The sequence below is a fragment of the Hyperoodon ampullatus genome (genome assembly GCF_949752795.1).
Source record: "Hyperoodon ampullatus genome assembly, chromosome: 11".
Classification (NCBI taxonomy): domain Eukaryota; kingdom Metazoa; phylum Chordata; class Mammalia; order Artiodactyla; family Ziphiidae; genus Hyperoodon; species Hyperoodon ampullatus.
Window position 1 is genome coordinate 33,347,181 of NC_136924.1, and position 25,947 is coordinate 33,373,127.

At 38.6% G+C, this 25,947-nt stretch overlaps 1 protein-coding gene across 25 annotated transcripts in view; it reads right to left on the minus strand.

The window, feature by feature from the left end:
- Positions 1 to 25,947, minus strand: part of RBFOX2 (RNA binding fox-1 homolog 2) — a gene marked incomplete at its 5' end in the record, with an annotated part of 259,263 nt that overhangs the window by 94,309 nt on the left and 139,007 nt on the right. For 2 of the 25 annotated variants that reach the window (XM_079715795.1, XM_079715792.1), the window contains one exon: positions 270 to 314. The exons of the other annotated variants lie outside the window; for them this stretch is intronic. In XM_079715795.1, coding sequence (XP_079571921.1) covers positions 270 to 314 — 45 coding nt within the window. Of the gene's footprint in view, positions 1 to 269; positions 315 to 25,947 lie in introns of those variants that run through there. 25 annotated transcript variants of the gene reach the window in all.

Consider the following 25,947-nt stretch of genomic DNA (forward strand, 5'->3'; position numbering starts at 1 on the left):
CCAAGCCCAGTATTTAAAACACACATACACGCATGTGGGTAACCACACACACACGGACCTCTGAAGTTTCGGAACTTCTAGGATTGAAAGCAACCACCGCTGCCCAGCCCTCAATACTATAAAACACAAACTTCCTGTTACAGCAAATTAGCAAATAGCTTTGGGAAATCTATGCTCTGAATGGTGTCAGGTCAGAAGACAGGAAGCTTATAAGCATTTCATCCCACCATCAAGTACTATCTAGAAACAAGTCATAACCCTTAGCTTACCTGGACAACAGGATATTGATAATCCATACAATATACACCATACATAGCAAAGGGGAAAAAAATCTTCCAATAAAGACAGTACAAAAGTGTCTAAGCTTTTGCCTTGTTTGATCTGGCTGTCCTGTCCAAAGGAACCTGGTAGCACCAAAAAAATCCTTGGCTGACTTCCAGTCTACGCAGATAGGTATGTTGGCTCAGGTGATGAAGAAAGAGCTTGCTTCAGGCCAGGCTTCCACCCCAATAAGACTCAACACTACACAGAAGAAATGGCTGTTTTTCAGGGAAAACAAAAAGCTCCAATGGAGTTACTAGCTACAGACTGAAAACTACATTAGAGATTTGCTGTTACTGCTGGTTTTAAGCTGACAACTCCTCCAGAAACACAAGAGGTAGAGAATGACAGCCGAGGAAGGGATCGCGGGCTCCTTAAAGTGGCACCAAAAACGGTAGGAAGCACAAGGTATCCAGGATCCAAAGTGATATATATATATTCTAGGCTTTAAGTACGTCAGAGGGAACACTCCCAATCCAGGACGTGGAAAGGCAGATGGGACTGGTATTCTCTATTTCTTCTTGGGCGGGACCTCGCGCACGCGTGCGCACGTACGTGTACACACACACACACACACGAACACACACACCCTTCTTACTGTCTCCGGCACAGACAGGTGTTAGGATTAACAGTATACAATCCTTCTGCGTGGAAAGGAATGGGAGAGAAATGAAGTCACACTGTTACATGCAGTAAAAGGAGCTCTTTCATGACACTGTATGTTTTTGTATCATTTAACACCTCCTCTGCTGTGCTTTAATAGAAGCTAGGACAGCTGGCAGGATCAGCACTAGAAAAGAGGAAGGTGGCCCCAACTCTGAGGCAACATGAGTCCACTGGAGACCTTCAGATATGCCAGAGACTCTCTCAGCTGTTCCAATCAAACATGGAAGGATTAACTCCGGCTGCTTGCAAAAAGATGGGGGTGGAAAGGTCTCTTCGGAAAAGCCAGCTGCTTCTCCCCTTTTAGGAAGCTGCTATACCCACCCTGCCACTATATACAAACATGCATGTGCACACATATTTCTATAACAGATACTGAAAGCAGTAACAAACACAGACAGGTGTTAGGTCAGTCTGACAATGCAGGGCAGGTTAAAGAGCTGGCTTTCAGAGCCTAAATGGCCCATCTAAAACCAGAGAACTGCTAAGTAATTCTCAGCAAACAGGACTTCGAGTGAGCAGAAAGTAAAGATAAATGCTCAGTAAGAGAGACACACCATTTATAACTATCATTCCTAAGAAATCTCCTACTTGGGGCAAACATTCAAAAGTTCAAAATGATAAGTAATTCTAAATTAGTTTCAGGGACTCTGATCTCCCTAATCTTGGAGAGCCAGTAATATTATAACATGTTTTAGTAAGATTAACCCATGAGGATTATTTGCATTTGTAAGAGTCTAACTCTTACCATGCCCACTCCACCACCCCCAGGGCAATTTTTCTCCTTTTATGGTCATCGCAATTTATTTTAGTATTGTTCAGGAGAAATTGTCTTTTAAGAGTCAGAATGGCCTTATTAGTACATTTAAGATAGATCTCTTGGTTAAGTATTTACCTTAAATCGGTTCTGGGAGATTAGGCAGACTACTGCAATGTACTAGATTATCTTCAGATTGCTGGTCCTGATTCTATGTGTATTACACATGAGGGACAACAATAAATCAGTTCAGTATAATTTTAAAAATTTATTGATCTATTATACACAAGGTATTGTGCTGAGCACTGGAGGAATGAACAGGCACAGTCCTGTTGTCAAGGAATTTGCAGTTTATGGGAGAATAGATCAGTACACAGGTAAAACCAAAAGGCAAGACAATGCTACAGTTCAACATTACACACTGTGGGCAACTTCTCACCCAGGAAGTAACATTTTTAAAAAGCTGCTCTTAATGGACACTTCCATAGTGTCACTTTCTCACCACTAAAACTATGAGACGCTGCTGTGTCAATTCTTAACAGAGATTGAGCCTTATAAAATTTTTGATCTGATACCTTAAGGGCCTATAATATACATTCTACTTGTCCGCTATATAGTTATTAAAACGGTAATAAAGAAATAACAATAGGGATGTTTCTATAATAAAAACTTATACTAAATTTTCCCTTCTAATGAAATCATTCTCCAATCCTTCTTCCTCCTGTACGCTCTGCCCTCCCACCTTCCCTCTACTTCATTTCATGTCCAGCAGTACAGTGGTACTGGCCACACACATACTTATAAACTAGCATCTTAATCACTATTACATCTTCTTGATATGACTGATATCAAGATTCTCTTGATATAAAGGCTGGGAAATAATGATACTTATAAACCATACAGGGCCGTGAGGCTGACAAACTTAACCTTCATGAGTTAACTCAGTTCAATATCCGATTAATTAATCACAGAAGATGGAATTTTCCCAAACTGTGTTGTATTTAAGATGATAGACTGTAACTCAAATTCTAGAACAACTGTTCTAATTTCAGCCTGAAAGTGGTCCCCAAATATGTTATTGAGGGCCTCATCAATCTCTGGAGCTTTAAATTCTTCTTGAGGATAGATCTATACATACATGGTGAAAAGATGTGACTGAAACATTATTAAGTGAAAAAAATTATACTGTTGAATAATGGTTAGGGTGTAATTTCATATTTGTAAATGCACATATGTGTCTGCATGTATGTTAATCAATAAATTATATATGTAATTTATAAGCTTTACATGTCTCACATGTAAGTTGCATATGTTATATATTTATACACATATATATAACTTACTGGTTGACATGCACACCAATATATGCCATATATAGTACATATTTATACACACACACATTGACACACATACATATTATAGGCATAAGACAAAACCAACACCTCTAGGGGGTGGGATAGTGATTTTCATTTATTTCTTTAGAGATAAACTTCTAATTTGTCAAATATATTTAAATTAGCATTCACTGTTCCTATAACTTATCTTTTTATAAGTTGAAGGGAATCAAAACAGATTTTACTTTGAATACCAGTATTTTAAAAATCAGTAATACTCTCTCAGCCTCTATATTATCACATTTGCTTTACCTAACACGATGGCATAAATATAAACTCTCATTTAATACTGGAGGATTTAGACAATAAGCAATCAGTACCCAGATCTAGTTTAAATAATAAGCCCTTCAGAAAAATGGCAAAATAATTCAATATGTGAGTTATAACTCCTTGTACTTCTTCTTGTCTTTTACTTAGCTCTTTCTGTAAAATTTTTTATTGTTATAATTTAAGACCACTAATTTAGTGAAACTAATATTCTAAATAACACTTATAGAAAAAAAGACGAACCTTTCACCCAAAAGACAGCATACTACAAAAGATCAAATTACAAATGTTACAAATTACAAATGTTAGGGTCTCCTTTCCTGACATACAGTCTTTCTGCAGGCTATTGTAGCCTTACTTACCAACAGAGATTCTACGCATGAGGGACAGAAGTTCTTCTGACCCATTCTACGCATGGGTCAGAAGTTCCACATTGTTTCAATATTTTTTCCCATTTTCAAAGAGATTTTAAAAATAGAAACAAAAATATGTGAACATTTTCAACACAAATTACTACTAAGTGATCCCCACCCTCAGAGGGAACAGACTAGGTATTTCCTTTAAATTTTAAATACTATTATATTCATTCAAATAAAAATTCCAGAAATAAAAAAACCAATTCTCCACAATAAGCTCAGAGTTACTTGCTGACAATTCCAAATTACACCATTTGAAAAAGTATACACTATGCAGTATTACGAATGCTTTTACAGTATTAAAATTTTTGTATATTGATCAATTAGAAACATGAATATAGAAAATGGCCCTTCATATATTTCTATATATCTCATTAGCAGAGACATTCAGACCATAAGTTTCAACACTTGGCACACCTAGAACATGTCTGTTAAACAGAATGCAATGATATCAGAGAGAAAGAGACCTAGTGATATTTAAGAGTGAGATACCTAGAAATTATCTTGAGATTTATGAAATTTAAGTTTTGTTTATGATAAAGTAGACAGACTACCATATCAGTCTCATGCCAGAGGACACAGTTGGTGACACTGTAGTATAATTTGTACCATTTACAACCCTAGGGATCTCAAGACTTACCCAGTACTGGATAATCAGAAAATATTTGAGATTCTTCTCTTTTCTACTCTCTCATTCTTGTTTTCTTCTCTCCTTTTCTTTCCCTTCTGCCTACGCCACAATCCTACCAAGAGTGTTCAAAGATACTAGTTAGGCTTCGGGATAGAATGCTTTGGCAAAGATTGCAAAGACCTCTGTTCTAAGGTATAAAATTGATTTTAGCAGTAATCTGAAAAGGTTCCAAAGATTGCTGTGAACTGGGATAACACAGAAGTTCAAAAAGAGATAGAGTTTAAGATAGACAGATGAGGATGGAGGGGCTGAGATCAAGAAAGATGTATATGTAGGCAAAGTAATGTAGTTAGAAATAGGTAAGACTTACATAGGGATCAGTGTGACCAGTCTACCTGACTGTGAGTGAATAGTGGCAAATGACAAGAAGAGTAGGTCTGGGTCATTGTGGAGGACCTAGGCCATCAGGCTATGTATTTCAGACCTTATCTTTAAAGAGTGTTTGAGAGGAAAACAGTGCTACAAAAATAACATTTTATGAAAATGGCCTGTGGTGGCTGCAGGAAGAATGGAAAAGGGAACAATCAGAAGGTGGGGAGGCCAATTAGGGGCTACTGTTTGGTTTCTTTCTAATTTTTTTGAGTGTGCCACGTGGCATGTGGGGTCTTAGTTCCCCAAACAGGGATCGAACCCGTGCCCCCGCAGTGGAAGCACTGGAAGCATGGAGTCTTAACCACTGGACCACCAGCGAAGTCCCAGGGGCTACTGTTATAACAGTCTACAGATTATTAATGCAAAACCCACAAGTTAACAGTAGAAATAAAGAAGGAATAGATGTAGGAGACATTACAAGGAAAGCATCCACAGAAACTGGAGACTTCAGAAAAAGGGTATAAGGGAGAAGGAAATTAAATATAACATTGAGGTTCTAAGTCTAGCTGACTGGCCAAATAAGGGTAACACTGCTAAAAGAGAGAAGTCAGAAGCATGAACTGGTTTGAAGTTGTGGCAGGTCCAATAGAAAATGTCTAACAAGTACTCAGAGTTGTAGGTGGCAGCCCCGGAAGAGAGGTCAGGGTTAGAAATGAAGATCCAAGAGGAGTTTGGGAGGAACAGTAAGGCTGCAATGATTTAGTCCACAACCTGTACTGAGCATCAACCACGTACTTCAAAAAAGGAAAGAGAGGGAGAAAGAGGGAGGAAGGGAAAGAGAGAGGAGGTAGGGAGGGAGAGGAGAAGGAAGGAGGGATGGAGGGAAGAGGGAAAGAGACAACAGTTGATACAAGGCAAAGAGCTGAAAATAGAACCTTAAGGAATACTCACTCCTAGAAGGCAGAAATAGCAACAAAGGATAAAAAGATTAAGCAGGATTGTGTACTATTCACAAAAGCCAGGACACAGAGGACATGTGTTCCTTTCTTCTACTTTTCTTTACTATCCTGTGTCCCTTGCACTAGGGAAAGTATTTCATAAACTGATACCAGAGATGAGTATATAACAATGTCGAGTAGAGATACAGAAAGGTTAAAGAGAATGAGAATTTAGAAAAGATGATTCAATTTAGCAAGTAGGAGACCAAGAGAAATTTTGAGAGAGAGCTGTTTCAGTAATATCAGTAAAAAGATGGCAGCAAAATTGATAAATTCATCATCAGAATGAAAAATAGACACGATGCCTACTTTAATAAAACTTTCTACCTTGGGCTACTTCTTGGTCTTCCAAGTGGCAAGTAAATACAAAAATAATTATTGATACATTCAACTACCCACTGCTGCCTCTATCAAGGTGGACTTTTGTTTTGTTTTTTGCTTCTGTGTCTTACATTTTTAGGCATACTTTTTTAATTGGATGATTTCGTTAGGGGTAGGACCTGTCAGTTCATCTTGGTATTTCTCTCAAAGAATTAAGCCAGTACCTTTTACACAGATATGCCCATCAGTATATGAAAAGGGAGGGTCTGCATTTTATTACTTGAACATACAAATCAGAGGTAAATGAATTAATCACCATGCACAGACCATCTCTTATTTGTTCCTTCAGTTAACCTTCATTCATTCAACCAAGATGCCTCTAGCACTGTATGAAGTCCTAGGAATAGAAAAAGCTCTCAAAGAGCTGACAATAGGGGAGAGAAAGCAGAAAATAGTAAGTACCAAAACACCATGTGATAAATGCCATACCTATCACAACATGGCTTGGGAGGAAAATAAAGAGGCAACTGCTGCTGCAGCCACCACTGCTGCCATCTAATTTCCGAGGGTGGAGGAGCCCAGGAATAGCTCACAAGCAGTTAATGCTGGAAATGCATTGTGGAAAGCTAGTAAGAGTTTTCCAGATGGATTGGGGTTGATGGTGGGAAGCTTTGAGGTAGTGGGACAGCATTCCAAAGGCACAAACCAGCATGGCATAAGCAAAGCCATACTTAGGGTGCTTACAGAAAGGCAGGTGGGTAAATATATGCAACAAAGTCAAACACCTGTTCAAAAATATTCATATAAGACTTCCACTGGTTCTAAGGTACTGTGAGAATTGTTGAATTTTCTACACCAGTGGAAATGCTTTAAATTATATCTGCCAGAGAAGAGCAAATCACGGTGAAGTACAGAAACACTCCTTTGTGTGACACATGGTACAAAAGGAAGTATGCGTAATAACAGGGGTGCCATGCTATGGCTGAAATGTATTCTTCTATTTGGAGTGACAGGCATGGCATACAGTCTCTGAAGCCAGGAGTTAGCATTTTTGTTAGAAGAGTCTTTCATTATGCTTTCATTCTATATCAGTATTACTAAGGTAAAATGTATCCATAAATCATAAGACAATAGACATTCACTTTAAATCTGCAAAGATAGATAGTACATAAAAGATAAGGGTAGGGCTTCCCTGGTGGCGCAGTGGTTGAGAGTCCGCCTGCCGATGCAGGGGACATGGGTTTGGTGTCCCGGTCCGGGAAGATCCCACATGCCACGGAGCGGCTGGGCCCGTGAGCCATGGCCGCTGAGCCTGCACGTCCGGAGCCTGTGCTCCACAACGGGAGAGGCCACAACAGTGAGAGGCCCGCATATGGCAAAAAAAAAAAAAAAAGATAAGGGTAAAGATATAACCTTTACATACAGAAAATAACTGTAAATATTCTCATACTGTTAGAGAAATATGTCTACAAGTGATTCCACATAATTATCTTACAGAGACTTTTACCCTCCACAGAAAGTTTCATCTCAACTAACTCATAATATCTCTGTGGTAGATTACAAAAATGGTCACAATATTTCACAGCCTCCCATCAAGACGTGAAATTTTCTCTCCACTTCTTGAATTTTGTCTTAGCTTTGTGACTTGCATTGGCCATTGGGATATCAGCAAATGTGACACAAGCAGAGGCTTGACAGGTGCCTGTCCACAGGGACTAGCCCTCTCCTGCTCCTCTCTGGAACCCTGAGCCAACCATGTGAAGAACTGTGAAGGGTAAGAAACCAAGCGGAAGAGGGATGAGCTGTTCCAGTTGCGCCTCCCAACCAATTAATTAGCTTGCCAACTACCAGACATGAAAGTGAGGTCATCCTAGACCACTCGAGCCCAGCCTCCCCATACTAGGAGACTCACCCAAATTCCTGACCCACAGAACTGTGAGCAAATAAATGATTAACATTGTTTTAAGCCATTAAGTTTTGGGGAGGTTTGTCATGCCACAAAACCTAACAGACACAATCTCATTGCATAACATTAAACGGTATATCTTAATATTGGCACCAACACCACACTATCTTAATTATTGGAGCTTGAAATCTGGCTGTGTTAGTCCTCCAGCTTCGTTTGTCTTTTTCAAAGTTGTTTTGGCTCTTCTAGGTCCATGGCATTTCCACATGAATTTTAGAATCAGCTTATTAATTTCTATAAAAATCTTGCTTGTATTTTGATTGGGATTACACTGAATCTATAGATCAGTTTGGGGAGAATTACTATCCTAAGAATATCGAGTCTTCCAGCCCATGAACATAGTATTTTTCTCCACTTCATTCCACTATTCAAAAATAGGTTTTTGAAGATTACGACTATCTTTTTTCTAGTATGTGCTAAAAGCAAATGCTATTATCTGAGGTATAGCATACCTCATTACCACTCTTCTGAAGTCTACTGAATCCCCTAATACTCACATTCCTATAAGACAGTGCGGTATTGGTGTCAAGATAGAAAAATAGATCAATGCAACAGAATAGAAGATCCAAAAATAGATCCACAGGTGCAAAGGCAACTTAGTGGAGAAAGAATAGTCTTTTCAACAAATGGTACCAGAAAAACTGGATATCCACATGCAACAAAAATGAACCTAGATCCATACTTTATGCCATATACAAAATTTAACTCAAAATGAACCATAGGGGGCTTCCCTGGTGGCACAGTGGTTGAGAGTCCGCCTGCCGATGCAGGGGACGCAAGTTCGTGTCCCGGTCCGGGAAGATCCCATATGCCGCAGAGCGGCTGGGCCCGTGAGCCATGGCCGCTGAGCCTACGCATCCGGAGCCTGTGCTCCACAACGGGAGTGGCCACAACAGTGAGAGGCCCATGTACCGCAAAAAAAAAAAAAAAGCAGCATAGACCTAAAAATGTAAAACATGAAACTATAAAGATTCAAATAGAAAACCTCTGCGACCTTGGATTAGGCAAAGATTTCTAAGATATGATACCAAAAGCACAATTCATAAAAGAGCAAATTAATAAATTGGACTTCATTAAAAACTCTGCTCTTCAAAGGACACTGTGAGGAAAATAAAAAGACAAGCTGTAACTGACAGAAAACATTTGCAAAGCATATTATCTGGTAAAGGGTATCCAGAATACATAAGAACTCTCCAAGCTCAACCATAAGAAAACATGTAATCCATTTTTTTAAAAAATGGGCAAAAGATCTGGACACTCGAACAAAAATATACAGGGATGCTAAATAGACCCTTGAAAAGATGCTCAATATCACTACTTATTAGGAAATTAAAACCACAACAATACCACTACCTGCCTATTAGAATGACTAAAATGAAAAAGACTGCAATACCAAGTGCTGACAAGGCTATGGAGGAACAGAAAGTCTCAAATACTGCTGGCAGGAATGTAAAATGGTACAGCCAATGTGGAAACAGTTTAGCAATTTCTGAAAAAGTTAACTATACAACTACCATATGATCCATGCATTCCATTTACCCAAGAGAAATGAAAACATATATCCATATAAAGACTTGTACATGAATACTCATAACAGCTTTATGTGTCATGGCCTAAAACTGAAAATGTCCATGAACAGATAAATGATGAATAAATTGTGGTATATCCACAATGGACTGTTACTTGGCAATAAAAATAAATGAACCACTGGTATATGAAATAACATCGATGAATCTCAAAATAACTACAATGAGTGAAAGAAGCCAGGTAAAAATGAGTATTTATTATATGATCCCATTTTTATAAAATAATAGAAAATGAAAACTGATCTATAGTGTCAGAAAGCAGACCAGTGGTTGCTTGGAAATGTGCGGGGAGTGGGTGGGAATTGGAAGGATTACAAAGGGGCACAAGAAAACTTTTGGAGATGAGTAATATATTTATTATCATGGTTGTGGTGATGATTTCATACGTGTATACATATGTCAAAACTTAAATTCGAAGCTTTACATGTTTGCAGTTTATTATATATCAATTATACTTCAGTAGAGCTGTTTAAAAATTAAATGAATTCCTGTCCTATTTACTACAATGAATTTGCAGAGGGCTAGTTATTTTCTTTGTAGGGGGTGTGCGGACTGGTAAGGGGATGTAGGAGAAAATCCCCAGTATGCCCTAAAACATTACAGAAAAAATCTTATCAAAAGGAAGATTATGGGTATAGTGGTATGAGATATAAGCAGAAGCAAAAAGGCAAGTTTTTCTGAAAATTATTTTGGATTAGTCTAGGTTAGACCCCTGCTACATACACTCTTAGCACTTGTACATATCCTTTCTAACTTGTCATACATATTATTTCTGCCTCTCCCACTCCAGGAGGGCAGGCACAATAGAATCTATCTTACTCCTTAAAATATTCCTAATACCCAGCAGAGTGTTGGGTATTAGGTCTGATTGGTCTACACAAGCAACACACTGTGTGATTCAGAGTCCAGGGTTCTGAAAACAAACCACTGGGACTTAAATTGTAGTTCTAGCTGTGTAACTTTGGAAAAGTTATTTAACAACTCTGCCTCAGGTCCTTCATCTGGAAAAAGAATTACCTACCTCATAGGGTGGATGTGATGATTACATCAGTTAACATATGAATGCCTGGCATATAGCAAATATTATATTATAGTTACTGTTATTATCATTGTCATCATCATCATCTCCAATAATTTAAGAAGGGCATTTAAAGGAGATTCAGAATTACCTGATTTATGAAGCCAGATCAATTATCTGAGGAATAAGTGGCCTCAATAGGAAGCAGAAAGTATATAAAGAGCTACATAATTGTGTCAGAAGGAGGAAGGGGGAGCTCCTAAGCATAGGCAGTGTAGGGCAATACATTTCTCTTGAAGGAATTACTCAAAGTGAGGAGACCATGCTTGATCAAGAAGGGAATATTAGTAAGTAAAACAGCAGAGAAAGTACAAGTGATTTTTATCCCAAAGCAAATCTCCTCAAGTGCAAGGCAGGTAACACATTCTGTCTAGTAGTACCGAAACACAATGAGAAACCGTACTCTCCTGTTCAAAACGAAAAGCTAACCAAAAGGCGAGGCCACAAAGTCTTGAACGTGTAACTGCCTCTCTTCTTGGATTGTGTTCATCATGCTCATGCCTTATAGATGAACTGTCAGGCATTACCTGACACTCGTCCCTACTGGGGATAGGAACAGGGCTCTGACAGCAGCAATGCAGCAGTGTGGGAATCCTTGGGTTGGCACCAGCCCCTTGGCTTGATTCAGACCTATAATCTCTTCTGACTTTGATTTAATACAGCAATTACTGGTAATGTGGTTTGAAGGAGATAAACGCCCAGTGTAGCCAGCTGTCGCTTACTCTGCTTATGATGCAAGAACATTCTTTAATTAAAATTCTCTTTATGATAAAGGGGCTGCTTCACTGAATGTGAAGCCCTGATATGGAGCTTCCCCCCAAAGCGAATTAAAAATCACAGTTGCCCCTCCTCACTTCTGGCAAAGCATCCAGATACACAATCACTCCATCACCGACAGTGAGTTTCTTAACCCCATATTTTTCCAATTCTTATAATTAGATCCTGGTAACAACTTCTTTCCACTTCTCACAGTCGCAATGTCAGCATTACAGTATTTCCAGTAAGGAAGACTCATCTCTCGTTTTTGCAAAGAAGATCCTTTAATTTCCTTTTAAGTATATAGCAAAGTAAACATTCATAAACATACACGCATTAAAAAGACTTTGTACCCATTTCACTGAAAAATAAAGTATAGCTGAATATATCAATAGCCCTAAAGTCAGTTTTAATTCATAATGCAATGGTTTGTTATACCTTTTATGTCTAGGAATCCTTGTAGAATTGTCATAAGTGAAATAAGCAGAGGAAGACTAACAGAGTCTACCAGGCTTGTGCCCATGTCATAAAGGCGCCGCGTGCTACGAGTGTAAGGCACAGCACTGGGTACTCCAGCTGTTAGGCAGCCAACAACAGCAACAGCCACCCGACAATTAGAGGGAGAACAGTAACCACGTGGGGCCTCAAGAAGGATCATTTGGTATACAGTAGGTTACTAGTTCCTGAATCAATCAGTAACACTTTTGATCCAGTTACAAAACTTCCCACCCCTAAAAGTAGAGATAAGAAAAAAAAATTTATGGTTAGCTGGGATCTATTATTTTGATTGCCTTGTAGAGGACGGTCATTGACAATTATCCTTTAAAAAAAAAAAAAGAAAGAAAGAAACAGAGAGCACAAGGTCTAAAGCAGTTATATTCTGCAAAGTGGAAGCAAGGAGATCCAAGACCAAACATGTACTTTCTTCTCCTATGGCATATGGTGCAATTTCAATGTGAAGGTCAAAACTTAAGAATTGATTTCCTATTCTACTACAGGGGAGTGGTGTCTCAATTACAATCAATCCAACTAATATATCCTAAGAGCCTCTAAACTCAAATTATATCCCCTTTCGGAAGAGTGCCATATGCCTCCTCAGGAAATCTGAGATGAAGACTAGATTCCCTCTCAGGAGGCCTTGCCAAGACCCACTTTAATCTTAGGTGTACGAATACAGAACTAATGTCATCCTTGCAATACTAATGTTATTCCGGGGAAGTATGGGTGGCTCTCTAGTTCTGTGTGAGAAAAGTGATCTTCTTTTTGAGACAGAGGGGGCTGGTAGAGAGAGATCTCTGGAAAAACAACTATATGAATATATACAATATAGATATTTTACCCTAGCCCTTGGGGAAAATGGCCTGGCATAATTAACAAGATTAAAGAGGGATTTAGGATAAATAAGATGAAAGTTAGTCTGATCTTTACAGGATTAAACTCAAAATCCTAACATGAATCCAATGATTTTTAAGATCAACACCATATAACAGGATTAAACCAAGAGCTGCTTTTGTTTTCATATTGGAAACAATCACAGTTAGCAAATCCAGGCCTAGAGCACCACCTCAGCAGTTAAACAGTGGGGAATTTAGGCCTAAAGATAGCAGCCTTTACTCTAACTTGGCTTGCTGAGGTCCTATCTCCACAGGGCCAATATCCCTTATGTATAAATCCGAAGTCCAAAAAGCTTGGAAAACTATTTCCTTCTTTCTTCTCCCTCCCCCTACCCCTGCCACCTAATTTTGTGGTGGTGGAAGAGGGGACTCATTTGGTGATAAAATGGGACCCAAACACCATAACTGGTGTGAATATTAAAAAACATTTAGCTGTAAATGTATGAATGGGTGCGATTACTAGGTGTTGTCCATGCCCAGCTAGGGGTGTTACCCTAACAGAGAGCATATGTACTGCTTTTCCTTTCTAAAATCTAAGATTCCAAATTAAAATAGATATCTGACTCCAAGGGTTTCAGATAAAGGACTGTGGAACTGTAATAACTTTGTAAATGTGTAGTTCTTTAACTTTAAAAAGGTGACCATGACATGAATAATTGCAAATTCAGGGAAACAAATTAAAACTGCTGACACAATAAGCAACAACATGCCACACAATGGCTATCAAACTGCAGCCAGCGTGTCTAAGATAGACATGCGCTGGGGATAAATTAGAAGAGACAGAGACCCAGCTGGAACCAAATATGTTACAAACTGATAATTACATTTTAATAATGGCCAGAAAAACAGTATATTTTGAGAAAATTTTCTCAAAAGTCTAGTTCAGGGGTAAGTTTTTAAAACTTGCCATAAATCAAAGGTAAAAATAAAAAAAAATTGGGGGGGGGGGGCTATATACCAGAAAAGATACCATGAAGGTTCTATTCAAATAGCATAATTAGATAAGTATCTATTTCCTGAAAATCTATGGAGCCCTATGACTTGTAGAATTTTAATTCCAAAAAAAAAAAAAAAAAGTAACACAGAAAGTTTGGAAGATAGTACATGTACCATTTATTTCTCTTGGAACATTTATATTTATACACATGTTTCTCTTTGACAGAAATACTATCAATTAACATAAAACAAAACTAGCGACTTCTGCTTCCTGGAAGGAGTACATACCTCATCCCTATTCCTCCCACTAAGTACAATTTAAGACCCTAGACATTTTATATACTAAACAAACATAAGAAGACTCTTAAAGGTGGAGAGAAGAAAGCAAACTGGACTGGGACCTCAGAACACAGTGGTGAGTTCCCTGGGTTTCCTTTATGCCTTCTATAGCTCAAACTTGGAGCTAAAGAACCCGAAGTGCCAATGGGTTCAGACAAAAGGCCTGTACAAAAGCATGCTCTCTGCAACCAAAGAACATGGAAAGGGCCACCCTAGCAAGACAGAAAACTTTAGACTGCTCTAGTCCAGCCATACCCGCACCTCACTCCCACCCACGGCAGCAAAGGCCAAGTGGGGAGCTGAGACTTCCGCCCTCACCAGGCCATAACCAGGCATCCCAACATCCCTGCCCAAGTAATACTAAAGAAGGAGAGGCAGGGAGCCCATATATGCATCTCCACAAAACTGTAAAACTTGAAAACAAAAAACACAGAGGAAAATCTTCAGGACCTAGGGCTAAGCAAAGAGTTCTTAGACTTGACACCAGCAACATGACTCATAAAAGGAAAAACTGATAAATCCTTCTGTAAAAGAAACAAAGGAAAAGATAAGGAAAAGACAAGCCATAGGGTGGGAGAAAATATTTGCAAATACAACAAAGGACTAGCAACTAGAATACAGAAAGAACCCTCAAAACTCAACAGTAAAGAAATAAACAATCCAATGAGAACATAGGCAAAAGACACTGATACCACCAAGGAGGATATACAAATAGTAAATGAGCGCATGGAAAGATGTTAATCACTAGACATTAGGGAAATGCAAATTAAAACTATAATGAGATGCCACTACATATCTATCAGAATAGCTTTAAAAGAAAGTGACAACATTAAATACTGGTGAGGATGTAGAAAAACTGAATAACTCATACATTGCTGGTGGGAATGTAAAACAGTACAGCCACTCTGCAAAAACAGTTTAGCTGTTTCCTAAGAAAGTAAAGATGCAATTACCATAGGATCTAGCAATTGCACTCATGGGCATTTAGTCCAGAGAAAGGTTCACATAAAAATCTATACACAAATGTTTACAGCAATTTTATTCATTATGGGCAAAAACCAGAAACAACCCAAATATCTTTCAATGTGTGAATTTTTAAACAAACTGTGACACATCCAAACCACAGAATACTACTAAGTAATAAAAAGGAACGGATGATTGTTACATGCAACAACCAGGATGAATCTCCAGAGAATTATGCTTAGTTTTGAAATGTAATCCCCAAAAGTCATATGCCATATGATTCCATTTATATAACATTCTTAAAATGACAAAATTACAGAAACGGAAAACAGATGAATGGTTGCCAAGAGTTAAGGAGAAGTAGGAGCAGGTGGGAGGTGCCTGTGGCTATAAATAAACAACTAGAAAGAATCCTTGCAGTGACGGAAACGTTCTGAATCTTGAGAGCATCACTGTCAACTTGCTGGTTGCGATGCTGTACTAGAGTTTTGCAAGACGTCACCACTGGGGGAAACCGGGCAAAGGGGGTACCTGGGCTCTCTCTGTACTACTTTTTACAGCTCCATGCAAATCTACAATTATCTGAACACGAAAATTTTAATGGAAAAAATGTATCTGTTGCTATAAAGGACATTATTGGGACAACTGGCAAATTGGAATGTGGGCTGCAGATGAGATGATAATACCCATATTAAAAGCCCTGGTTTTGATAATGTACTCTGGTTCTATAAGAGACTGCCCTTGTTTTTAGAAAATAAGTATGGAAGTATTTGGGACTAAGGGAACATGATATATATGCATGTATACACATACCCACACATACATACAAATACATATTTAAAAAATTTATTCTCGGGCCTCCCTGGTGGCGCAGTGGTTGAGAGTCCGCCTGCCGATGCAGGGGATACGGGTTTGTGCCCCGGTCTGGGAGGATCCCATATGCCGCGGAGCGGCTGGGCCCGTGAGCCATGGCTGCTGAGCCTGTGCATCCGGAGCCTGTGCTCCGCAACGGGAGAGGCCACAACAGTGAGAGGCCCGCGTACCACAAAAAAAAAAAAAAATTTATTCTCAAAATGTTCATAAAAATATAGAAAAGAGGAAAGAACAGTAAAGCAAATGTGGCAAAATGATAAGGAAAAAAACTTCGGGGAGTGTTATGAATATATTCATTACCTTGAGTGTGTCACGGGTGTTTACCTATGTCAAAATCCCATCAAAAATATGCAGTGAATCTACAATTATCTCAAAATAAAACTACTTACCCCTGAAATCAAGAATAATCTAACTACATCAGCCAGCATTTTTATACTTTGATGTCACCCAGAACACCACAAAATGATTATGCCTAATGTTTATAATTATTGTATCATATGCTTCTTCCTGTGGAGTTACCAAAACATTATGGACTTTACAATGTATTCTTTGTGTTCACTAGACACATAGTTGCCCGCATCAGAGGACAAAAGCAGTATGCAGACACTGCCTTGTAACAGCCTTCTATTTATCACTCACGTTTCTTAAATATGTTAACTAAAGTTTTTTGCTTTGGTAAGCACTATTAGAAATTAAAATGTAATATAGCATAGGGAACTGTACTCAATATTTTGTAATAACCTATAAGGGAAAAGAAGCTGAAAAAGAATACACACACACACACACACACACACATATATGGCTGAATCACTGTGCTGTACACCTGAAACTAACAACACTGTAAATCAACTATACTCCAATTAAAACAATTTTTTTAAAAAAACAACTTAAGAGATCTTTCCTTGGTTAATATGATTAGCTTTTTTTGCATTACCACTCTTTGAAAATTATTTTGTGAAAAGGCATAAGGATTCACACCTTCCATTTGATCATCAGTCTCCAAGTTAAAATTTTTTGTTCTTTATTACCTCCAGAGTAAGTTCCCTTCAGTCACCTTAGCCAAAACAAAATACGAATATCAAATAAAAAACACACTTTTAGATATGATTATTTTACTAATGTAATATCCAACACTGTATATCACACCACTTTTTTAAAAACTATTTTTTATATTACTTATACAAACTATTAAAACTGAAGGGGAACCTGCTGTATAAAAAAATAAATGAAATTAAATTTAAAAATTTAAAAAAAGAAAACCAATTTAGAAAAAATAAAATAAAATAAAATACTTCCACCGACTGCATGTATTAAAAACAAAATGAAGGGAAGGAGGAAGAAGGAAGGATTAAGACAGAAGATCTGGTTCAAATCAATTAAGGACCAATCTGTAGAATCTTTCTAGAAAGTCTGGGTTCATACTACAGTACTCATTACTTCCCACTTAAGACAACAACGGGAAAGGATCTATCACAGATACTTTGAAATCACCTTTTAAAACTAAGATAGCGGGAACATGGTGGTGCAGTGGTTAAGAATCCACCTGCCAGTGGAGGGAACACGGGTTCAAGCCCTGGTCCGGGAAGATCCCACGTGTCGCAGAGCAACTAAGCCCATGAGCCATAACTACTGAGCCTGCGCTCTAGGGCCCATGAACCACAGCTACTGAGCCCGCGTGCCACAACTACTGAAGCCTGCGTGCCTAGAGCCTGTGCTCTGCAACAAGAGAAGCCACCGCGATGAGAAGCTCGCACACCGCAACGAAGAGTAGCACCTGGCCGCAACTAAAGACCACGCCCAGCAATGAAGACGCAACGCAGCCAAAAACAAACAAACAAACAAATAAATAAATAAATTCGTTTATTTAAAAAAAAAAAACTAAGATAGCATCCATAAGACTCCCAAAAAATAATATCCAGAAGTATGATATTATTTACCACCCAAATCAAAAGAATCTAGGAAAATCGATCCCTAAGTTCTAAAATACTTGTGAGGGCAGGAAGGAATAACTATTTTATTTGCTGTCTCCTTCCTTTCATTCCAGCCAGAATGTCTCACTCCACACTCTGCCAAGCTTTAGACTAATGCGTATAGGAACTCATTCCTACTTTCACCAAAAACATATAAAAGTAGTTCTTTGATGAGGCAACGTTTTGACTGATTGAGCATCCAAATCAAGGTTGCTGCGTATTCCCAGCACTGACAGAATGCTTGGCCCACAGCAGGTGTACACAATGTATTTGCTGAATAAAAAAAAAGTAAATAAAGAAATAAATTATGTCCAAAACCCATTTACTAAAGAGACCTTGAATCCCTAGTGCTCAGGTACCTTACTCAAGAGTTGAATCTCTAAAATACTGCCTGGGCCAACTGCCTGGGCCATTTGCCTCAGCATGAAAATTCACCTGCCTCAGCTAGTATCCTTGGATTCTAGACTTCGGCACATGGATCTTCTATATCACCTGACTTTTCAGTTCTTATTCAGCCCCAGTGAGTAAGCCCACTATGGCTCTGGTATTCTTACACATATAGGACCTCACTCTAAATCTATCACCTTGATCCAGCCTTCTCTTTCCACCTTAACTATAAGCTGCCATATACAGAAATATTCAATTTCACATTAGCCTCTGTCATCTTGATTCCCTGGCTTGTAGTTCTATGATACCTGCAGTTTTAACGTGGAAGTTACGTGCCTTGGAGCAATCCTGCACGTGTTGCTTTTCGGTATACTACAATTTAGTTTGCTAGCAGTATCTCTTTAAGATGTATTTTATACAACAGGATAAATGCCTTATTCAGTGTCACAGTGAATGACAAAGCCTGACTGCAGCTGATTTTCCAGGATCTTATGTCCAGCACATTAAATAATATATATACCTCATATTTCAGCTGTAATCAATTACCTTCATTTTTTTTAAAAAAAATACTAAATAGACATGAAAAGAAATTAAATTCTTTAAAATCCAGATTCTATTATTGTCTGGCACAAGAGTACAGGTCTAATGCACACATACATTTTTACGTTGAATTTAATCCATTCTTCATCCACGTGCCAGCAACGTTAATCATCTTACAGCCTCCAAATACTTCCTGTGGCACCAAGTTCACTATATTTTGGCTAAGTCTGGGCAGTAGCAGCTGACAGAAGAGTTAATGTATTCTTAATACGGTTGGGCTCCACAGGGCCCATGATCCTCTAAAAACTGTGTGCAAAATGTTATAAAAATGTACATTGTTCTGGGGACCTGGTCCAGAGCTTTCATTTGATTCTCAGAAGTTCAAAACCAAAAATAAAGATTAAGAACCAAAAGGCCAGAAAAATTAACACGGTTTTGTGATAATTCCTTCTTTAAAAAGCTGTTCCATTCAAACACTCCTATTTTTCCTTGGTGAACAACTAATATTTCTAATTTAGGTATTTTCCCCAAGCTCACTTCCTAATCCTACCTCTCTGATGTTTCCCTTTGATTAAACAGCCTTTACTTTCATTTCTAACCCTCAACTCCTTTACAAAAACCCCAAACTCCTTCTCTTCTAAGGGCTAGGCCAGAGACCCAAATACTAGCCCCACCGTAATTCTTTCAAGTCAGGGACCAACTGACAAGAAACATTCCAGCTCCAACATTCCAACTGTCTTACTAAGGGGCTAAAGCAGTAAGAGAGATCTTTTGTATGTGTGTGTGTGTGTGGTGTGTGTTTTGTTTTCTATTAAACAGTTGTTTAAGCCAATCTTTGGGGGGGGTGTGTGTGTGTGTTTTGTTTTCTATTAAACAGTTGTTTAAGCCAATCTTTGTGTGTGTGTGTGTGGTGTGTGTGTGTGTTTTGTTTTCTATTAAACAGTGGTTTAAGCCAATCTGGCTTCAAATCCTCAAGGGAAAATTTGGGGTCAAGAATCTATTGCCCCTTTTTGGTCATGCCTGAATTCTCCTCAAGCCATCCCACATCTTTTGGTGTGAACCAGCTATAATGACACACTGTACTGCAGACTTACCAGAGTGGAAATTCTTGTAGTCATTCTGAGAAAATTAAGAGATTCTACACAAGTGTTTCTTACTGCACTACAATATTTAAAACCCTGCACTACAATATTTATTCACCGTTATCTTCTGAATCCTCCTCCATCAGCCCAGAAGAGTGCATACAGCCTTACTTTCATGAAATTGTTCTTTACAACTCAGAGATTTAAATGTTCTTTTTTGAACTGTATAGTCTCTCTCATCCCAGCCCTGAGATTCTGCTTTATACCTCCTTCTAATTTCTGCCTGATATCATGGCTCTAAACATACAGAATGTAAATATGGACTTTTGTGGCAAAGTCCCTTCAAAAGGTTCAAAATAGTAACCTCTATGCAAAAGGATAAGGATAACAGAAGAGGGCTTTTCAACAACTTCTGTGTCTTAAGAGAAACAGTAAAGTTGAATAAAAAAACAACAGGAGTTTCTGGCTGAGAACTGTCATAAGTGAGAATCAATGAAATAACACAGAACTGTACTGAAAATATCTGGATCACATTATGAACATCCACTGCATTACAGAGAGAATACGCAGACAGTGCAGGAGACTTGGCTGGATTTATACAGAACATACACTTTTCTGGATAAATGGCTGATAAAAGCAGGTCTCAATTTCCTCTCAAAGTAGTAGGGTATGTTATGTTTTTAGGTACTGACTTCCAGTTATCTGAACTTTCAGGATTTGTTTGGAGGCAACAAGAGTTTAATGAACTATACTCTTTTGACCTCTCATTCAGAGATGTGTAAAGAAACATGACTTAGTCTACCTACCAATGCAACGAGGGACATGGCTATAGAGAATATGAACAAGAAAACAACTCACTGGGGCTCTCCATGTATGCTGGATTGCCTTTATTATCTTTTAAACAGATCTTATTCCACATTACAGTCGGCACCACTTCGCCTCTCCACTTGCTTCTCTTGCTTCCATTTAGTCCCTGAGTTTGAAACTGTGCACTTAAAAGGTTTACTCCTGGTGCTCTTACTTCTTCACGCCACTTGGCTCCCACTCAGCAGCATCTTGGGGGAGTTGGTATGTTGCTCCCTCCCTTGAAAGCCATTCTAAAAGGTCACTATTTTCATTTGTGTTAATTGCCTGCGGAGATAAGATGAAGGGAAACTGGCTTTGGCGGTGCATAAACACATTTCAAGACCCACGCTCTGAAGTCTAACTGGGTTTCCCTAAGTAACGTGTGTCGTGTGGGTGGAGGAGAGGGGGACAAAAGAGGTGTGAAGGTAAGAGAGAGGAAGACGAAACAGTTGGAAGCTGTGAAGGCCCAGGGCAGAAGGAAAGGAGTTCTGAACAACAGTTAAGAGGGCTTCAAAGTGAGGGTAACATCAGTAGGCAACAACGGAAATACAGGGAAATGCTGAGTCCTGGGGGCAAGGAATTACTTAATGGAAATAAAGCAGTAAAAATGGGGAAAAGACTGATATCCTACAGAAAGAGGTCAAGATCCAAATGATTAAGGCTTCCGGCTATATCAAACTAGCCTAATCAGAGCTGTTCTCATTCAAGGGGTGCAGTGAGAGAGGACAGGCCAAATTTCACTTTTCTTAGTCACATGAGAAGGAATACCATCAAACTCAAAGCAAGAAAAAGGGAATCAGGATCCAATAAGTTTTAAAAGGTACTGGTTAGGGGAGTCTTTTGTAAACTGAACTGGGGTTCAGTGTTGGGCTCAGGTCCCAAGAAATATTAGAGCATCATCACGTCCCAGAACAAAAAGACTAGGCGAGGAGATGAGCCAATCTGATAAGGGTCATGTTTAACCCCTGGCACATGGGTAATGAGGCATCGGATTATTTAAAGCCTGTGGCTGAGTAGTGGGAAAGTAGCTCCTTGATATAAGGTCAGCCTAACTCTCTAACTTAGAGTAGAGACCTGAACTTGCAAGCTTTCTGTGGCCATGGCTGGGCAGGGCAAGGGCAGGCAAAGACCGACAATTCTAAGCAAGATGGTATGCCAGAGTCCAAGTCAGTTCAACATCTACCACCGCGTATCTGATATACATTCAGCCCTGAGCTAAGTGCTGGGGACACAGAGAATTCACCTCCGACTTTAAATAGTTCACGGGAAAAACCAGAGTGGACTGTCTGTGACCACTTAACACAGGGTTGCTGTTAGGATTCAATGTGTTAATGACCGTAAAATGTTTAGTAGAAAGCCTGGCAAAGAGGAGGGAGGCATTCAAAAATCAGTAGCTGCTGATCAGTATCCTTATAATTATAATCACCATTATTATCACAATACCTACCACCGTGTTGTAGTTAACAGATTTTTTTAATTCTAGAAGAAACAGCTTTAAAATGTGCAGAATTTGTGTTGGAATGATTTGTTTCTTCAGACTGCCCATCAGACTAAGGATTTATATTACAACTAGGGTAAGACCTCTCTCCACTCATGATCTAGTTCTTATAATAGTCCAGGTGACAATGTTTCTGGCAAACTTTCTCCATCAGTCATGGGAATGTCAGCAGCAATGCAGTCTTGCACCCATGTTACCCACATTTTTTTACATCCTGTGAAGCTGACTTCATAGTTTGTTGCTAATACTCACAAAAGGAGAAAAGCCATTGAGACTGTAGAACAACTACTTCTTTCTGTCACAGATCAAAAGGGAGAGATTGGAAGGGATAGCACAGGTCTCTCCTTCCCTCAAGAGTGAAAAGTCCATCACTGTCATCAGTGTCAATTCGTACTAACTGATCCCCCACAATGAAGTAGATGCTTTACTAAAAGCATACATGAAAAACAATATCCCTAGCCTCCCTCGGGCTAAATTCTAAGAAAAATGATGTGAGGAAACTATAGGAAAACAACCCAAATATGTTCTGAAGTGACTAAAAAGCAATTTAATTTAGAGTCAATCTAGTTTAGAGGTTTGCAATATGTTTAACAGAAAGAAATATGACATTCCATCTACTTGCTAAATCCTTAAAGAGTTACTAAATATAGTAAACTTATAAGTTCCTAGAAAATATGTCCAATTCAGGGAAGGGGAGGATGGAGACAGAGGGTAGAACGTGAGCGTAAAAAATACAAAGAAACAAAAGGAGAGAAAAAGAAGAGTAAAAACAGAGAGGAAACCTGACACAAAATCCTAAGCGTACCAGGGAAAGAGGAAAATAAGAGGGAAATGAAAATGGAACTAGTATCCATGGAGTTAGAATGAATCATGGCTACTGACAGGTTCAACACCTTTGTTTTACTGATAAACTGTGGCCTAGTGAGGCTGAGTCATTGCTTTGAGTTTACAAAGCTGGAGAGGGGCAGGACTAGAAAGGTGGTTAGTGCACAGTAAATACTCAGATTTGGGATGAATTAAAAAGACAAGTGTTATGGTCTTTATGTTTGTGGGTCCCTCCCCTGCAAAATTCACGCGGTGAAGTCCTAGTCCCGAGTGTGGCTGTGTTAGAAGACAGGGCCTCGGGGTCCCCAGTCTGATAGGAGTAGTGTCCTTATAAGAAGAGCCAGCAGAGAGCCGGCTGACACTCGCATCCACTTTCCTGCTCTTGCTCGCCCCAACGCATGCATGACAAGGAGGTCAAGTGTGCACACAGGGAGATGGCAGCAGCCTACAGGCCAAGAGAAGAGTCTTGCCTCAGAACGAAACCTACCTTACAGGCACCTTGATCTGGGACTTCCCAGGCCTCCAGAACTGTGAGAGAAATTTCTATTGTTTAAGCCACCGGTCTGTGGAAATTCGTTACAGCCGCCCTAGCGAACTAAGACCACAAGCACTGAAGCCCTTTGGCAAGGTATTCAAAAGGAAAGTTTAACTTATTTATTAAACCTAAAATATACACATATCTTACCCCCCTTTCTTTTTCTTTTTCTTTCTGTTAAAGAATGAGAATGGGGCCACTGGCTAGCTTTAGTTTAAGCAAAAATCCAGGTAACACTCTGAAAGGCAAACTACAAGATATCTACACATAGTAGAAACTCAATAAACTTTCAGTCAAATAATGAGTGGTCAGAACTTGATTCTGTGCTTACGAAAGTAACATATCCCTCACCTATTCCCCAAACTATGCACCACCAACTGCAAATAACAAATGCTCAAAGTATGTGTGTCTGTTTTGCAGCCAACACCATAAAGAGGCAGACTGCCTTTTTAAGAATCTGGCCAAGTCCCAAACACCCCTTTTCAACCTGCCTACTCTCCTAGCCCCTTCTTATCCCCTGGGAGTTTATGCCTTGACATTAAAAATTTTACATTTTATTGGCAAAACAAAATAGAATTTTTCATTATCAAATTTTAAGAAATCTGCCTAATATATTTTGTCTGGTGAAATAGTAAAAATAAAAGGATTTATTGCCCAACTTGGACATATATTTTTTTATTTTAATTAATTAATTAATTAATTTAAATTATTTAAATTAGTTTACTTCTTGGTGAAAAGAGGTAAATCTTAAGGGTTCAAAGGAAAATAAAAGTTACTGAAAAAATGAAAATTACCAAAATATAAAAGTAGAAATCTAGCAGTTTTCATTATGCCTTATAGTACTTTCCCTAAACAGTTGCCGCCAATTAGCATGGATGAATGAATGGGCTAAATATATAAAAGAAAAAAGAATAAGAAGAACCTAGAGTTTATAGATACAGACTGGGGACACTTTTAATAAGCATTTCAATTGTCTTAAATTTGTTGATGAAATGTGCCCAGAAAAAGATTATACCAAGAAAAGGCAGCAAAAAGAATACTGTTCTCCTTGTAACATGAATTAGGTAATACCACAGCATATCTTACAAACAAAAGCCCCTTAGAGTCTCAAAATAAAACCTCTTTAAATGGATGCCTAAATGGGTCCATCTTGTCTGCTCTGAAAAGAATATTACAGCCAATATACAATCTGTCTAAAATTTACAAAATGGGTCATATTCTAAAAATTCATTTTTATTTCAGAGTTGTTTGGGATTGATCACATTTCCCCATTAAAAGAAATACACACAGACACACACACACAGACACACACATGTACATATTTATAAATGGTGACTGGGTTTCCACACCAGACCACAAGAGCCCAGGAATGTAATCAGGGAGTTGGGGTGTGGCGGGGGAGAGAATATAGGAGTCCGCGTAACCAGTAATGGACCTGAACTACCGTACATCTGAAATAAAAATAAACAGAGGACAAGATAGTTAAAATAGCAGCAAATTACAAATAATGCCAATGTAATTAAATAAGAAATGATGTGTTTTTTTCCAAATCATCTTGAACATTGGTTAGAAGTAGAAGATAAATTTAATCCGCTAAGAAAGTGGAGACGTCTGTTGAGACGTAGAGGAAGGAGTAGGAGTACTTTCAAGCATTTTAGTGACTGGTGCAAATTTTTTTGGGGGGGGGTGCAACTTTAAAAAATACAAATTTCATTTCCACATCTACAACATTTCCATTTTCCCTGATACAAATGTAATTCTAGTCAATCAATCATAAGGAAGGTAATTTGTTTATTTTGTAAATGGGATAAAAAGATGGAGACAACGAAAAGGAAACATAGCAAGATTTAGAACAGAATCGGGAAGGGAAAGTTAAGTGCTTAATAAATACTTGCTGAAAGGAGAGGAGGAAGAAATCTAAAAAGACTGCTGACAGTGGAAATAACTAAAGTTTAAATAGTAAAAGAGAAAGACGGAGGTAAAAAGGAGAAAGAAGGACCCGACATGCCCGTACTATTTTTAAAGGGGGAAGAAAATAGGTGGTAATCAGAGAGTTCCCAGTATTGCCACTCGGGAGGGTCACTGACTCAGAACAGCTGGGATGGGTCTAGCCAGGAAACAATCATGATAACTAACATAAATTGAATATTTATTATGTACCAAGAACTGTTCTGAGAGCTTTTACAGGCTCAAAGCGACCTTCTGAGATAGCTACTATTTTTGTTGTTGTTGT